General features: G+C 43.7%; 1 protein-coding gene across 3 annotated transcripts in view; it reads right to left on the bottom strand.

Annotated features, from left to right (window-relative positions):
* LOC119942542 (CREB binding protein) overlaps positions 1-17,975 on the bottom strand; it is a 211,747-nt gene that overhangs the window by 155,363 nt on the left and 38,409 nt on the right. For all 3 annotated transcript variants that reach the window (XM_038763376.1, XM_038763377.1, XM_038763375.1), the window contains exon 2: positions 7,283-7,989. In XM_038763376.1, the coding sequence (XP_038619304.1) occupies positions 7,283-7,989 (707 nt within the window). The remainder of the gene's footprint in view (positions 1-7,282; positions 7,990-17,975) is intronic.

Consider the following 17,975-nt stretch of genomic DNA (forward strand, 5'->3'; position numbering starts at 1 on the left):
AAGGACTCAACTCATGCCCAGTCATATTTATTGATAATTGCTATTTCAATAAATGTACTTTTACAGTCCTGTAGACTGTAAGTTCACTGGGGGAAAGGAATATGTCTTCCTAATCTCTTATATTGTACTCTCCCAAGTACTTAGTAAATGCTCTCAGCACACAATAAGTGCTCAATAAATACTAGTGATTGATTGATTTAAAATTTTAGAGAGACCAAAAGGGCGCCCATGATAATCAGGGGAATGAAGAGACTAGAAGTGTTCAGTTAGGGCTCTTCAGTCTAAGAAGACTGAAGGAAGGCTGAAAGAACATAGCTGAAGTCTACAACATCATGAAGGATGTGGACTGGATGTACATGGAAACTGCAGGAGCTTTCCAAGTAGTAGGCTAAGAAGAAATAACAGAAATCACTTCTTAACCTGGCAGGTAGTGAGGCTTACGAATTTCATTTCCATTGGAAGCTGAATGGGAAGAAAATAGGACAAACTCAAGGATGAGTAGTTCATGGTGGGTTATTAGAGGGAAGGTTAAGGGCACAGAGGAAAAAGGTTAGGGATTTTAGTTGGTACAGCTCTTTCAAATATCCTGTTACCATTTTTGGAGAAAGAATACTGGGCTGGGGGAGCCACTGCTGTGACCCAGTAATGGCACTTCTCCAGTTCTCAGAACCAGTCAATCAATCAGTAGTACTTATTGAGCACTTATTATGTGCAGAGCACTATATTAAGTGCTTGGGAGAGTACAACAGTTAGCTGACAGACACACAAGACAAGCAGCATGGCCTACTGGAAAGAGGATGGGCCTACAAGTCAAAGGACCTGGGTTCTAATTCGCCACCTGACCGCTGTGTGACCTTGGGCAAGTCACTTCACTTGCTTGTGCTTCCCTTACCTCATCTGTAAAATGGGGATTAAGACTGAGCCCCAAAGGGGACATGGACTATGTCCAAACTGATTAGCTTGTATCTAAGTCTGCCACTTAGTACAATGTCTGGTACAAAGTAAGTGCTTAACAAATAACCACTTAAAAAAAGAAAAAAACAGAAGAGTCAGAACCCCACCCAGACACATTCCTTGCCATCAATGAGCTTACAAACTAGAAGAAAACAAAGATCTGAGAAGATAATCATTTAGGGCACATTTCAATTTTCCCCAAAATTTTGGTTTGCTCTAGGGAAAAAAAATACATATTTTTTCCCCAGCGACCTTAGAATTTGCCAAATGTTTACCTATGTAGCTCTACTACTGCTGCACAATTCTTTTTGGAGTGGATAATCCAATTTACTGCTATACACATAGGAGCAGCTCTTTTTGAGTAAAATCCTCATAAAGACTGAGAGGTAAGAAGGTAACAGAGAAAACAATGCCATGTGCTCCCGGTGACAATCAGGAGAACAAAACAGGGGACAACCATTTTGTGAGCACAATGTGTCCAGGACCATGAGTCCACATTGACTTTTTCAACCACACATAACACTCACAGGTGAATTTTAGAGAACCAGCGTGACAAGGAGAAAGAGCACACATCTGGGCATCCTAGGACCTGGGTTCGAATCCCAGTTCCAACACTCGCCTGCTGTGTAACCATAAGTCACTTCACTTCCTGGTACCTCGGTTTTCTCACCTGTAAAATGGAGATTTAATTATCTGTTCCCCCTCTGCCTTAGAATATTATTCCCGCGCGGGACAGGAACTGTGTCTGACCAGATTATCTTGTACCTATCCCAGTGTTTAGTACAGTGGCTGGCACAAAGAAAGTACTTAAACAACCACCACATTGTTACAATCGACACCTATTCTCTCTCCTATTTCAACTGCGAGCCCCATGTGGGACACAGAATTATCCTCGACCCCAGCACTCAGTACAGTACTTGGCTCATAGTAAGTGCTTACATACCATAATCATTATTATTATTTCACCATCAGTGGTATCTTCTTCAAATACAAAGGACAACTATATCTAGAGAGGTAGCAAAAGATGGTCGCCGACCCACCTTACCATCCATCCTCGTGGGCCCCAGTCCCCTGTAGACTGTAAACTTGCTGTGGGCAGGGAATGTATTTGTTTATTGTTATATTGTACTCTCCAAAGTGCTTAGTACAGTGCTCTGCACACAGTAAGCTCTTAATAAATACCACTGAATGAATGAATGAACATGGCTAGGGACATACTTCTAATAACCTATCAATAACCTACTGTCCACGAATCTATTTCACCCCTCCTTGGATCCTCATAACTCCTCTTAACATTTCCTTTTAATAACACATTACAGACTATATAATGTACTCCCTCCAAGTCAGCTGTACCCATTCTCTTCATGACTTTGTCCTCTCAGACTTTATCTTTCCACCCTGTAACGCTAATATTTCCATTTGTGCTTTTTTGGGAGAATGTTATTTGTTAAGAGCGTACTATGTGCCAAGCACTGTATTAAGCGCTGGGGTAGCTTCCAGATAATCCGGCTGGATATGTGGGGCTCATAGTCTTAATCCCCATTTTACAGATGAGGGAACTGAGGCCCAGAGAAGTTAAGTGGCTCACCCAAAGTCCCAGACAAGTGGCAGAGCCGACATTAGAACCCAAGTCCTCTGATTCCCACACCTGTGCTCTTTCCACTAGGCCATGCTGCTCTTCTTCTAATCCATTCCCCCAATTTTTCAATTTGCCCATCTCTATACCTCTTTTGGCTCTGTCATAGCCCCCCTCCCTGAATCGCCGCAGCCAGGCCCACACATCCAAGAATACGCCAAATCCAGAGATGCCCCTCCTAACTGCTGACGACCCCAGGATTCCCAACTCTGTCCCTGATGTTTCGTCAATTCCGACGAGTGACAAGCAGGCGGGATATCGCTCCTGCATCCAGCAGAGGCACGTCCGCTTACCTGAAGCCAGGTATGCCGTGCTGCAAACCTCCCTAGCTCCACTACCACTCACCTCATGCGCGAGCGTAGAAGGGCCGAGCCCGCATCCCTCCGGCCCCGTACGCTGCAAGGGCTCAACTAAGCGCCAGCCCCACATCTGCCTCATCGCCCCAGCCCCTCCCCTCCACTTCCCACTCATAGACACACCTCCGTGTCCTGACCCTGGCTGCAGGAAGGAAGATATTGAACCCCCATTTTAGGTAACATGCACAGAGAAGTTAAGTGACTTGCCCATGGTCACACAGCGGGCATGTGGCAGAGCTGGGATCAGAACCCAGGTCCTTTGACTCCCAGGACCATGCTCTTTCCCCTAGGCCCTGCTGCTCCTACAAAAATTTACAAAATTTCTTCCCCTCTAGAAAGGGGGTAACTCCTGGGTTGCCGCTCTGTGCCCCAGATGAGGTAACAGGCACAGAGAAGTTAAGTGGCTTGCCCAAGGTCACACAGCTGACAAGTGGCAGAGCCGTCAAGGTTTAACATCATGGCAATTTTATGCTTTCATTTTCCCTTAATCCTTCCTGATGAGGCTCAGTATTTTGCTGACCTTTTCAACTGCCTCGACACATCGGACCGATGTTTTAATCATCCCATCAAGGGTACTGACTGAGTGCTTAGTGCTGAGTGCACAGCACTATACTAAGCCCCTGGGAGAGGACAATACAGTTGGTAACCCTCAAAGAGCTTACAGTCTAGCGGGGGAGATTTGATGGAAGCATTATAACTACTTTAAAACGTCTTTCCTGAATTGTGTCCATTATCTCAGATCTAAACATGTACAGTCAATACCTGTTCTCCCTCCTATGTGGGACCTGATTCTCATATCTACCCCAGCACTCAGTACAGCATATGACACGAAGTCAGTGCTTACTATTACTGTATTTCCCTAAAATGCATTATTTACACTTGCTCATGCAGAAGCTCGCCTGCCATTTTCCTCTGTAAACTAAGCTTTATGAGATCTTTCTGAAGTTCATCACCAGCAGCAAAGCATTTATTGACCCAGAAGGATTTAAAATAATCTGCAAATCTGTGATTTCATTGCACATACTCTCTTCCAGGTAATTTATGACACTGTTAAGTAAAACTGGCCTGTTCCTAACCCCTGACTCTGGTTTCCTACCTTTAACCAATTTTCTATTCATAACAGAAGTTTCCCTCCAAACCTATGAGAGCATTATTTAAGACTCTGATGGGGAATTTATCAAGACCTTTGAATGACTGCAGCATAATAATGATAATAATAGTGGTTAAGTAGTTAACTATGCATCAAGCACTGTTCTTAAGACCCAAGATAATTATCAGCTCAGACACAGACCCTGTCCCACGGAGGGCTCACAGGCTAAATAGGAGGGAGAACAGATACTGAACCCCCATTTTAGATAACATGCACAGAGAAGTTAAGTGACTTGCCCATGGTCACACAGCGGGCATGTGGCAGAGCTGGGATCAGAACCCAGGTCCTTTGATTCCCAGGACCATGGTCTTTCCCCTAGGCCCTGTTGCTCCTACAAAAATTTACAAAATTTCTTCCCCTCTATTCACGTGGCAATTGACCCCTTTAAAGACTGCCAGCATATTAGTGAGACAGAAACGGTCTCTTAAAGAAATTGAGTTGACCTTCCCCCACTGGCCGTGTACGTGTCCTTGCACCCAATCCTATCGAGAAGCAGAGGGCCCTAGTGGATACAGCATGGGCCTGGGAATCAAAAGGACTTGGGTTCTAATCCTTGCTCCGCCACTTATCCGTTGTGTAACTTTGGGGAAGTCATTCGATTCTCTATGCCTCAGTTACCTCATTTGTAAAATGGGGGCTAAGACCTTGAACCCCATGTGGGACATGGACTGTGTCCAATTTGATTCACTTATATCTATCCCAGTGCTTAGTACAGTGCCTGGTATATAGTAAGCATATAAATACCATTTAAAAAATCCTAAACTTCATTGTGGATGGGAGGCGGTTGGATTGGGACAACTGAGGGGAGAGGATGGTCAGTGCAGTGGAATTTTCTCTTTGCTTTTTAATAGGGAAACGGCATAGCCTAGTGGATAGAGCATGGGCCTGGGAATCAGAAGACCTGGGTTCTTTCTAATCCCAGCTGCGCCACATGTCTGCTGCTTGACATTTCGCAAGTCACACACCTGTGCCTCAGTTATCTCATCTGTAAAATAGGAATTAAGACTGAGCCCCACATGGGACAGGGACTGGGTCCAACCTGATTCGCTGGTACGTTCCCTGGTGCTTAGTACAAGGCCTGGTACATAGTAAGTGCTTAACAGGTACCATAAAAAAGGGTGTTTTAGTTTTGGGAGGTTCCAGTCTCCCATATGTTCCTCCTCAGGTGGGCCTTCTGTTCAGGGACCCAGGGGACCCAGAGTCCCCAGCTCTGCTCTGCGGCAAGAGGAATGGCGGTGAGGGAGGGTGCCGCCCCAGCAGTCCAGGTTAAGAGGGGACAGCTGCAGTCTGGCCTCCAATAATAATAATAATGGCATTTATTAAGCGCTTACTATGTGCAAAGCACTGTTCTAAGCACTGGGGAAGATACAAGGTGATCAGGTTGTCCCATGGAGGGCTCACAGTCTTAATCCCCATTTTACAGGTGAGGTAACTGAGGCCCAGAGAAGTTAAGTGACTTGCCCGAAGTCACACAGCTGACAAGTGGCAGAGCTGGGATTTGAACCCATGACCTCTGACTCCAAAGCCCGTGCTCTTTCCACTGAGCCTCTGAGAGCTGATCACTTGTCCGTCCACGCGCTGATGTATTGTGAATACAGGCATTAAGAGGACTGTTCAACTGCTCGGCAAAGCTCTTGGAAGACGCCTTTGACCATGACAACAGCTAACTGAAAGGCAGGAGAAGGGCCACTTACCTATTCACGACTTCCAGCAGGGCCTGAACGCGAGCTCAGGAACTGTCTCACGGGGCTATGGGCAGGTGATATTACTATTACTCTATTTATTTATTATTACTCTATATTACTCTATTTATTATTACTCTATTTATTTACTATTACTTTATTTATTTTACTTGTACATATCTATTCTATTTATTTTATTTTGTTAGTATGTTTGGTTTTGTTCTCTGTCTCCCCCTTCTAGACTGTGAGCCCACTGTTGGGTAGGGACTGTCTCTGTATGTTGCCAACTTGTACTTCCCAAGCGCTTAGTACAGTGCTCTGCACACAGTAAGTGCTCAATAAATACGATTGATTGATTGATTGAAGGAGTAACAGGCCTGGGGACAGGAAGTCAGGGGTGCTCTGCTTGTAAAGGGGCTGGGTGCCTTTTAGGGAGAAATAATTTTAATTTGCCTGTATTCTGCTCGATCTGTGTGTCCATGCCCCACCTCCTCGCCCCACTAGATCGTAAACTCCTCTCTCCTGGTGGGCAGGGATCAGGTCTACTTACACTACTGAACTTTCCCAAGTAAGCACTTTGCTAAACACCACCGTTTGATTGACTGGAAGAGCTGAGCAAAGCCACTTGCAGAGAGGGCTAAGGCCCACGGACAGACAAGAAACTTGGAAAGATTTGGGAACCTGGATTATGCCACAGGGAATAAATCAGAACCAGGCGGAGGAGACTTGCTACGTTTCTTGACCAGCTGTGGACACTGCAGCGTGGCCTGGGAGTCACAAGGTCAAAAAACCCGGCTCCGACACTAGTCTGCTGGGTGACCTTTGGCAAGTCACTTCACTTCTCTGGGCCTCAGTTCCCTCATCTGTAAAATGGGGAATGGGACAGGGACTGTGTCCAACCCGATTTGTTGTATCCACCCCAGCGCTTAGTGCAGTGCCTGGCACAGAGTAAGCACTGATATACCGTAATTAAGATGACTTGGGTTCTAATCCCTGCTTCTGCCAATTGCCTGCTGTGTGACCTTGGGTGAGGTAACTTCCCTGGGCCTCGGTTTTCTCATCTGTAAAATGGAGATTCAATACCTGTCCTCCCTCCCCCTTAGACTGGGAGCCCCATATGGGTCAAGGATTTTGTCTGACGTGATTATTTTGTACCTATCCCAGCGCTTAGTACAGTGCTCAGCACATAGTAAGCGCTTAAAAAAACTCTTGCAATCTACCATACATCTGTACACCTTTTACACAAAACGGGCAAGGAGGGAAAGAGGGAAGAGGAGGGGTGGAGATCCTGAAAACAGACGGATTTGTTGTCCAGCGTTAGATATCAAATTTATCAGCAGCAAATCACGGTTTGATTTTTTTCAGTTTTAAAAATAACGGCATTCGAACGGTCGGTCACAGGGAGAGGGATATGTGACGCACTCCATCTAACGGACTGTCTGGGGGGAAAGGGCCACCGCTGCTGGACGAACACGTGGAAGAGTGCTCAAGCGAGCACACGTACCTTTGTCATGGCTCCTGCCTGGGCTGTGTTTAGTCCCCCGTGACTGGTCATTTGAGGCGAAACTTGGGTTAAAGTCTCTGCCAGCACACTGCCCGCGTTCCCGTGCATGGCAGGGGCCGGGTACTGCATCCCGCCTCCCCTTCCTCTTCCAGCTGCCCCAAGAGATCCATTCATCACTTGTCCCTGGCCTGGCTGGGGCTGACCCATTAAATTATGGGCCGAGTTACTGTTGAGAAGGCCTTGGTGGGTCTGGTTAAAACCAGCGTTCATGCAGATTCCAGGTCCGGGCTGGGATGCTGCAGGGCTGCTAGTCACCAAGCCCTTTTGTGCTTGAGAGTTCAGTGCTTGGGAAGCCGGTGGCGTAGGTCCAGAGGTGCTAGCCGCCTGCTTTGGCAGGCTGGATGCGGAAGAATCTCCTTGGTTCAGGGGGCTTTTGCCCATGGCACCCAGATTGGCAATGGTAGCGCTGTTCGGCTGTCCTTGGCCTTGGTTCCCCATTCCTGGTTGGACGGGACTGTTGGAGTTCACATTTCCTATTCCTGGGTTTAGAGTAGAGCCACTGCCTCCTCTCAGAAGTTCGGAGAGCTGTTTATGTTTGGAAGCTGCATCCGGAACGAGGTTTCCGCTGTTTAAGAGGCTTGATTCTCCTCCGTTGGGGATGAGCTCATCGGGGAGATCATTTTCCAAGTCAAAGAATGATCCAAAATCTAGGAATTAAGAGAAATGGATGTGAGATACCGACATAAAGACTCGAAAACTTCAGGGCAATAAATATAGATAACGAAAAGACCTGCAAAGGGGTGATTTTTTTTTTTAAGGTATTGCAAAACAAGTAATTCATATAACAATTTCAAAACAGAAAAATGATTTGAAACTCACCCAGTTCTCCTAAAACAGAGGGGTTGCACTCCGGCAAAAACCGGCACTAAGGAAAGCTCAAATTGTCTACTCCCTTGATCCCAAACCATGCACACACATACAAAAAGCCCCCAGTTCTTCTGACACCACAGTGTGCTGAATCCAAAAACACTCCCTAATTTCCTTCCAGTATCCCAGTCCAAACATGTGGTAAAACACGTGCTAACACAGAACTGAGTGCCTGCAACCATATTATTTGGATGAGGACATTTTTAAGCCCGCTGCATTATTTTTTTTTTTAATCCATCTTTCCACTGGCGCTCTCCGAATGTCATCAGGTTCGCCTCCTCGCTCTAATAAGGTTTCTTTTAGCTTTTCCACACAAGTGGGTATGTGTTCGGTTCTTAAATACTATCACCCTTTCTATACTGTCTGCACTGAGGAATTGTAGAATTGACTTGACTTCTTTTATTACCATACTGCCACTGGGGGAAAACCTGCCACACAATGCCTCTACTACTAGCATAGTTTTGATCACACGCTGTGAAAACAGAATAGCAGATGAACACCCATGCACCAATTGCCTCCCAATGTTCCCCCAAAGACCCTCATATCAGCAACTGGCCACTCCCCTGTCCCATCCTGTCCCATCCCATCCATTCCAGTGTCATGTGGATGGCCTAGAGGGATTCCCAGTTCAGGCCAGGCCAGCTAAGGAGTTGGGGTAGAGGAAATGGCTAGGCCACCCTCCCAGGAATCAGCAGTCCCTGTTTTGTCTACCAACTCTGTTGGACTGTACTTTCCAATGCTTAAAATTCGGTGCTCTGTCCACAGTAGGGGCTCAAAAAATACCTTTGATTGACTGATTGACGGATTCCACTCTCGGGTTAATTAGGATTCATATGTACGATCCCATCTCCTTCAAGAGGCTTTCCCAGATTCAGCCCTTTCCCCCAGCTCGCTCTCCCTTCTGTGTCTTGTATGCACTTGAATCTGTCACCTTTGGACACTTGCCCCACCACAGCCTCACAGTACTTAACGTACGTTTCTGTAAATTACATGTTATAAATTACTTCAATTAATTTCTATCTCTATTACCCTCTATACTGTGAGCTCATAATAGGCACGGAAGGTGTCGGCTAATTGTGCTGCACTGTACTCTCCTGAGTGCTTGGAAATAATAATAATAATGATGGCATTTATTAAGCGCTTACTATGTGCAAAGCACTGTTCTAAGCACTGGGGAGGTTACAAGGTGATCAGGTTGTCCCATGTGGGGGAAAAACATTTTACAGATGAGGTAACTGAGGCCCAGAGAGGTTAAGTGACTTGCCCAAAGTCACACAGCTGACAAGTGGCAGAGCTGGGATTTGAACCCATGACTTCTGACTCCAAAGTCCGTGCTCTTTCCACTGAGCCACGCTGCTTCCAATAGTATAGTGCTCTGCATAAAGTAAATGCCCAATAAATACTATTCATTGATTGATGTAAGTTATCCCACTTTCCTTCTGCCTTCTCTTCATGAGCCCAAACTGTGAATCTGTCCAAACCGCAACCTGAAACACCATTTTTTACCGACGTCTGCTTTGCCAGATTTAAGACTGAGCCCATTGTTGGGTAGGGACCATCTCTATATGTTGCCAACTTGTACTTCCTAAGCGCTTAGTACAGTGCTCTGCACACAGTAAGCACTCAATAAATACAACTGAATGAATGAAAGACTGGTAATGGCAGTGACCCCCGGGGAAATCGGTGGAGCCAGATCACACCTGATCCTATGCTTGACAGGAGGCAGAGCCTCCAGTACTTTATTGACACTAATGTCTGTCTCCCCATCGAGACTGAAAACACGCTGTGGGCAGGGAATGTGTCTGTTATATTGTACTCTCCCAAGTGCTTAGTACAGTGCTCTGCACATGACTGGGTTGTGCAAAAAACTACTTCTGGGGTCACCTGGCGGAAATATCACAAGGGATATTTTTTTCACCACGTCCATGACTCATCCTTGGAGTAACTTTATACCTAGAATAGAGAAGGGGTTGTCCAAAAATCTTACGGGAATACATCCTGGAACCTGATTAAGTTTTTCCTTATACGTCATTCACTCATTTTAACTCGATTTCTAATTTCCAATTCAGTCAATCAATCAATGGTACTTATTGAGCACTGTACTAAGCGCTTGGGAAGTACAAGTTGGCAACACATAGAGACGGTCCCTACCCAACAGTGGGCTCACAGTCTAGAAGGGGTTCATTTTCAACCCCCTTCCAAGAGTTAGATTTTACACTTAACACTTTCCCTGCCAAAATGGTCTTAAACTGATTTCCCAATCCTTCTTAATTCTGCCTCAGTTGACTTAAACTGACTTAGCACTTTGGAAGATGAATAGTCAACACCCATGCTGCTGCCAATATAACTTAGAACGTGATATTTGGAAGGCTTGGACACTTTAAGCTGTATCAATTTTCTTTTTCCCCTAAGGGAGTTCTGTTCTAGGCACTCAGCAAAAACTCTGGCGTTTCCCTGGTAACTATACCCTGGGGTGCATTTTCATTCTTCCTTAGCATTTGTGTGTGTACCATCATCCTATTTGCTCCAGTACACAGCTTTTACTTCAAAACCAACGGATGAATTGAGACTGGGGTCCCACTACCCTAAACTAAGTAAAACTCCCTCACTTTGGGCAGGGAACGTGCCTAACTCTGTTGTACTCTCTCCAGAGGACAAAGAGTAGGCGCTCAATAAACATAACTGTTTGACTGACATTGCTAAGCACATCAATGGGTAATTTCATCCCTTTTCTGCTTCAAAACCCACCTTCCCTTTGAGTTGAAAAGAGTGCTACTTAGATAGCGGATTAGTAATCCAGAGAATGGCAAACTGTCAAATCAAGCAAATGGGTGTAGTTTATTAACCCCTCTCCCCAGATATCATAACACATCCTTACTCTGCATTTCCTGGGATAAAGCTAGAGAGAAAAACAGGGGTAAGGAAAGGGAAAATTTACTCAAAGTACAAAGCATCTAAGACCTAATTATGTATAATGATCTAGATGTGCAGAGACTAGGTTTAGGACTTTTAAAAATCTGAGATTGCATTAAATTGGACACAGCTAGAAAACTCAAGAGACTGGAGAGATCTCTAGGGATTGTTAGGGCCTTACAACATACAGAAGCGTAGATAGGTTGGTTGGGGAGGTATGTAGAGAGGGGAGAGATGAGGTTAGCAAAGAAAGAAAAGAAGGATACTATAAATTCTCCATATGCTCTGCTAATAAAAGTGTTTTCTGTTAAGTTTCTTGTAGTTGGTTCTTTAAAAAAAATCATAAAATGATTTTTCTATATTAATAGTAGTGGTGGTGGTAGCAATGGTATTAAGTGACTGACCACTGGATGCAATGCACTGTATTAAGTGCTTGGAAAAGTACAACAGATATATATATATGTATACAGATGGCTTAGTGGAAAGAGCCAGGGCTTTGGAGTCAGAGGTTGTGGGTTCAAATCCCGGCTCCGCCAATTGTCAGCTGTGTCACTTTGGGCAAGTCACTTCACTTCTCTGTGCCTCAGTTCTCTCATCTGAAAAATGGGTATTAAGACTGGGAGCCCCCGTGGGACAACCTGATCACCTTGTAACCTCCCCAGCACTTAGAACAGTGCTTTGCACATAGTAAGCACTTAATAAATGCCATCATTATTATGATTATGTATACAGATATTAGCACACACCCCCACTCAGGGGAAGACACCAATCTCTGAAACTCTTGGGGTGTTTGACAGTTGTTCCAAATTTTCTTCAGAGCTATAACTAGGTTCGACATTGCTTAAAGATGAGTCTTTTTGAAGCATTTTTGAGTAAGACCCAGTGGCCTAAAAACACAGAACTTTTTTTGTGTGTGTGTTCCACTTCTAATTATTCTATACCTAGAGATAAAAAGCAGGCCCAAATGAACAAAGTACACGAGGTGTGAACCGGAGTAATAAAAGACTTATTCCTTCAAACCAATCCTTGCAATAGTAGTAGATTAAAAGAGAGAAAAATATATATTACATTATATAATTTACTTGTCCTCCTCCAAATCTCCTACAGTGTAAAAATCCCAATATATATGTCTCTTCTATACACAGTTTAGCTTCTTAGTGGTTGGTAAAACAAAAGAGTATAGGAGAAAGGGCATAAGACCAAATAATCTCCCCCACAGTAAGAGTGATAAAAACAGTACAATTCAGAACTGGCATATTTAGTTTGGACCTCTATTATTTCATTAAATAAAAAGAATTTGAATAACAAGATGCACCCACAGAAAGCCTATTATCTGAGATGTGTTCACAAAAGTGATATATAATTTTAACCTATTTTTTTTAACATATTAAGTACTGTTGCCCTAATTAAAAGCCTCATCTTACTGTATCCCAGAACTCCAGGGATAACCTGAATATTCTATTGTTGGTCATCATATTACTGAAGAGCTCATGCTTTAATTACCCTTACACCCATCACAAAAAAACAATTTTCTTAAAGTGTTGAGAATCTAACTAAAGGAGAACTTTTTCTGACAAGAATTTTCCTCTCAAGCCCAATGTAGCCCTGAACTGCTATTCTGAAGAAACTCTTCAGAATAAACTCAAACTAATAATACACGTTGGCTTAGAACAGGGCAGAAAAGAAAAAGGTGCACTATTCTATCACTGAAATACTTGGGTATTGAAATTCCAAAGCACACTGTGTAAGTCATATTTATTGCACACTTACTGTGTGCAGAGAACTGTACTAAGCGCTTGGGAGAGTACACTGTAACACAGTTGGTAGACATATTCCCTGACCACAGTGAGCTTACAGTCTAGAGGATACTTTTATACTCTTACTTTCCCCTCTATAATAATAATAATAATGATGGCATTTATTAAGTGCTTTCTCCCCAGCTACATGGTAAGATCTTTGAGGCAGGAATCATCTAAACTAACTCTGGGCTCTGCAAAGAGTAAGCACTCAATGAATACCACTGATATCACTGACTGGTTAGAAGCAATAAAGGGAAATGTCCCATTTATATAAAGAACTCAAAGTATGGAAGGAAAAGAGTTGAGGAGTATGGAATACTCCTGGGCGAATTAACTGCCCTAAAAAATAAGAAATTTCACTCCCACTTTGGATTCAGCTGCAACAGAGCAGAACAGCTATGGACTCAACTAATAATAATAGTAATAAAAATAATGATTTGTCACCAATCCATTCATTCATTCCTTCATTCAATCATATTTATTGAGTGCTTACTGTGTGCAGAGCACTGTACTAAGCCCTTGAGAAGTACAAGTCGGCAACATATAGAGATGGTCCCTACCCAACAACAGGCTCACAGTCTAGAACGGGGAGACAGACAACAAAAGAAATCATGTGGACAGGTGTCAAGTCATCAGAATAAATAGAAGAAAGCTAGATGCACATCATTAACAAAATAAATAGTAAATATGCACAAGTAGAGTAATAAATCTATACAAACATATATACAGGTGCTGTGGGGAGGGGAAGGAGGTAGGGCGGGAGGGATGGGGAGGGGGAGAGGAAAAAGGGGGCTCAGTCTGGGAAGGCCTCCTGGAGGAGGTGAACTCTCAGTAGGGCTTTAACGGGAGGATGAGAGCTAGCTTGGCGGATCTGCGGAGGGAGGTCATTCCAGTTCAGGGGGTTTCCTACAACAGCTCAGCCCTCATGTGTTGCTCCTCCAAGGCCAACCTACTTACTCACTGTACCTCAATCTCTATTATCACTCCGAAGAGCCCTTGCCCACATCCTCCCTCTGGTCGGGAAATCCCTCCCTCTTCATGTATGACAGACCATCACTCTTCCCTTCAAAGCTTTATTAAAGTCACATCTCCTCTCCCTTCTGTTATTCACAGTATCCTTTAAGCAACTGACATTCACCCCACCCAAAGACTTACGCGCAAACCCATAATTTATTTTAATGCCTGTCTCCCCCAAGACTGTGAGCTCCTGGTGGGCAGGGAGCATGTCTTCCAACTTGTTGTATTGTACTCTCCCAAGCACTTAGTACAGGGCTCTGTTCACAGTAAATAGTCAATAAGTACCACTGATTATTATTATTATTAACAATAATAGTGGTTTTCATTAAGGGCTTACTGTAGTCTAACCACTGTGCTAAGCATGGGGGTAGATATAAGATAGATTGGGCACAGTCTTTGTCCCATATGGGGCTCACATTGTAAGCAGGAGGGAGAGCAGGTATAGAATCCCCATTTTATAGATGAGGAAACTGAGGCCCAGAAAACTAAAGGTCTTACCTAAGGTCACATAGCAGGCCAGTGGCAGAGCCAGGATTCCAACCTATTCCCCCTAGCTCCCAGGCCTGTATTCTTTTTACTACACCACGCTGCTTCTCAGGTCTTTCCAACTCCCTGAAAGAGCAAATGGAGACCACTCCCCCTTTTCTGAATATAAGGGGGAATTCGTTTTTGAAAAATACCAATACAATGATCATTTTCTCTTTACACGTACAACGAATCATTTACTTGGGGACAAACCTCATCCAGATTGGCATTTGGGGTGAAAATGTATCAGACAGAATGGTGACATTATTTTCAATGTTCAAGAAAGCAGACTCCATTTAAGCAAAATGCAATCTTGCAGACCCTTGAGAAGCAGCATGGCTCAGTGGAAAAGAGCACAGGCTATGGAGTCAGAGGTCGTGGGTTCAAATCCCGGCTCTGCCAATTGTCAGCTGTGTGACTTCGGGCAAGTCACTTCACTTCTCTGTGCCTCAGTTACCTCATCTGGAAAATGGGGATTAAGACTGTGAGCCCCCCATGGGACAAGCTGATCACCTTGTATCTACCCCGGCACTTAGAACAGTGCTTGTTACACAGTAAGCGCTTAATAAATGCCATTATTATTATTATTAATCTATAGGACGCATGAAAGTATAATCTGTTACATAAGGAGTAGATTTTTACCAGGGTATGTTTTTGCTACATATTTTGGACAGAGCACACAGGCAGAATTAGACAACATTCTTCCAACAATAAGCAACTGTCTGGATAGACTATGACAGTGTTGGAAGAAACAGTTCAAGTTTCACTCAGAGCATCAGAGTGTAGGTACATACATACATACATTTAGTACCCACACTCTGAAATAATACATATTTTAAGGGTAATTTGGCATATGTGTTTCCTGCCCACAGCAAGCTTACAGTCTAGAAGGGGAGGCAGACATTAATATAATTAATTGTCAGTACATAATTTAAGGATGTATACATTAAGTGCTGTGGAGTTGTGGGTGGGGGCGAATCTCAAAGGTCAGAAAACAAACCAATCAATCAATGATATTCACTGAGCACTGTGTACAGAGCCCTGCACGAAGCAGTTGGGAGAGTATACTTCAAGACAGAAGTGACAGTATAGGGTAGGGGCTATCGCTGCAGCCACCTCAGAGTGCAAGACTTCTAGCGGGGGTGGAAGAAGAATTTATGGAGAATCTAAGGCATCCACCGCGAGTAAGGTTGTTGCAGAAGTAGATAACAGGCTTTCCAGGAAATAAACTTCTGAAAATTAGAAGAATCAACCTTTCTATTTGTTTGGGTGGATATGGGCACCTGATTTTTGAAGTTTACTTGATAAGAGTAGCACTTTGCTAGCCCTGTCAGGAATGGTATATAGAAGATAACCAAGTGTCATGTCAAAAGACTGAAAAAAGTGCATTTTTAAGGAAAAAAGAAAAGGTAGGAAACACAGTGGGGGAAAGGTCAAGTAAAACAAAAGAAAGATGAAAAAAGTCAAGATTGGGAGCTTCTTGAGAATAGGGAGTTCCCTCTTTAGACTGCAAACTCCCCCTTCTAAGACTGGAAGCTTGTTGTGAGCAGGGAACATGTTTACCAACTGTTACACTGTACGCTCCCAAACCCTTAGTACAGTGATCTGCACTCAGTAAGTGCTCAGTAAATATGATTAATTGACAATGTACATTAACCTTCTGCTATAGTCTACTAAGTATTTACAGTGACTTTCCCCTCAACTCTCAATAAATGCCACCAACTGACTGAAAGAAGCACCCAAAAATAATGCTGCTGCTTTTAGCTTGCAAAGGTTTTGCCACTGAAAAAGACAAAAAAAGGGAAAGGAAAAGGAAAATGAAGAAAAAGGAAAAGACATAATTTGACATTCTCAGAAAGGATCCACTATAGTTTGTGTTAATTTTATTAAATTCACTTATACGCCATTATATTTTTTTCACCACATCTCCCAGTTCAGAATTTCTGAATAAAAAGAAGAGAAAGGAGGAAAGAAAACACTGTATTTATTGGCTCGTTTTTGCAACTAGCCAACTACCTTGATTACAAAATAAGCCATTCATAAAAGTCATTGATAGTTTGGATAATTTTACGAAGGTAATAAGATCATTTTTCAAATCTCTCAACTCAAATGAAAAACCTTTCCTATGAGTGGAAAGGGAAAGTGCTTATAGGCAAAGTCTTCAAATAGTTATTTCTATTACAACGTGTGTTTTCATTATGACTGGATAGAACAGCAGATCACTGTTACCACAACCTGGCTGTGAAATCATTATATAAAGCAAGGGGGCTCTGCCAGGAGTGTTGTTTTAAGGACTTCCCAGACTTTGTGGAAACAAACCCAGCTTTCAGTCCTCCGTTAATATTGTAATGGAAACCACTTTTAAACACTTAAAATTTACTTTTTTTTTTTTCCAAAAAACTGATTTCAAGCAGGACAACTTGGTTCTCATGGAATACTAATGTCCACTGATAACTAAAGGCTTCACAAGGCATGTCTTGCACAGTCTTCTTGAATTTCTAAAATGTCAATCGCACAAATCTCCTCATTCCTCGAGAACCTCCAATCCTTGCCCAATCCTCAGCATGGAGTGAAGTGGGAGAAGAGAGTGGATAAGTGGGAAGGAGAAAGCTGATTAAGTGCTTTAAATCCGGTGATCGGAGAGTTTTGCTTGATTTGGAGACAAATGGGCAACCACTGGAGGTTTTGAAGGAGTGAAGAGATGAGTACAGAATGGTATTTTAGAAAAATGGTCTGAGCAGCAAATATGAACTGAAGAGGGGAGAAAAGGGAGGTAGGGAATTCAGTGAGAAAGCTAGTGAAGTAGCCATACTGGGCTATGACACTTACCTGGACCAGCTGGTGGCCATCAGGATAGGGAAGGAGGAACAGATTCTGGCAGTCTTATGGAGGAAGATGGGACGGATGTGGCGGCAAACTGAACATTGGGGTTGAAAGAGAGGGAGGAGCTAAAGATAATGCCATGGTTACAGATTTGAGAGATGAGAAGGATGGTGCTGTTATCAACTGTGACAAGATTAGGAAGAGGAAAGAGTTTGGAAGGCAACATGCGGACTTCAATTTTGAACATACGGAGCCTGGGACACAGATGGGGCGTTCAAATAGGAGACATCCTGGAGGTAGGAGGAAATTTGAAATTGTAAAGAAGGGGCAAGGCCAGGCCTAGAGAGGCAAATTTGGAAATCATCCCCACTCCTCTCTCACTAAAACACAACCCAAACACTTTGCTCCTTTAAAGCCAACCTCACGTCCTCTGTACTTGCCTGGAACTCCCTTCCACTTCATACCTGAAAGAGCCCACCTTCAGAGCTCTCCTAAAATCATACCTCCACCAGGAAGTTTTCCCTCCTAACTCCTAATCTTTCCACCCTATTCTCCCTCCCTTCTACATCACCTATGCATTTGGGTCCCTCTCTCTAAGTACAATGATATTCATTCCACACCCACAGCACCTATATATGCCTACCATACTCTGCTGCTTCCCCTACCTGTAATTTAATGTCTGTCTCCCT

The sequence above is a fragment of the Tachyglossus aculeatus genome, chromosome 21, assembly GCF_015852505.1.
Source record: "Tachyglossus aculeatus isolate mTacAcu1 chromosome 21, mTacAcu1.pri, whole genome shotgun sequence".
In the NCBI taxonomy this organism is placed as follows: Eukaryota; Metazoa; Chordata; class Mammalia; order Monotremata; family Tachyglossidae; genus Tachyglossus; species Tachyglossus aculeatus.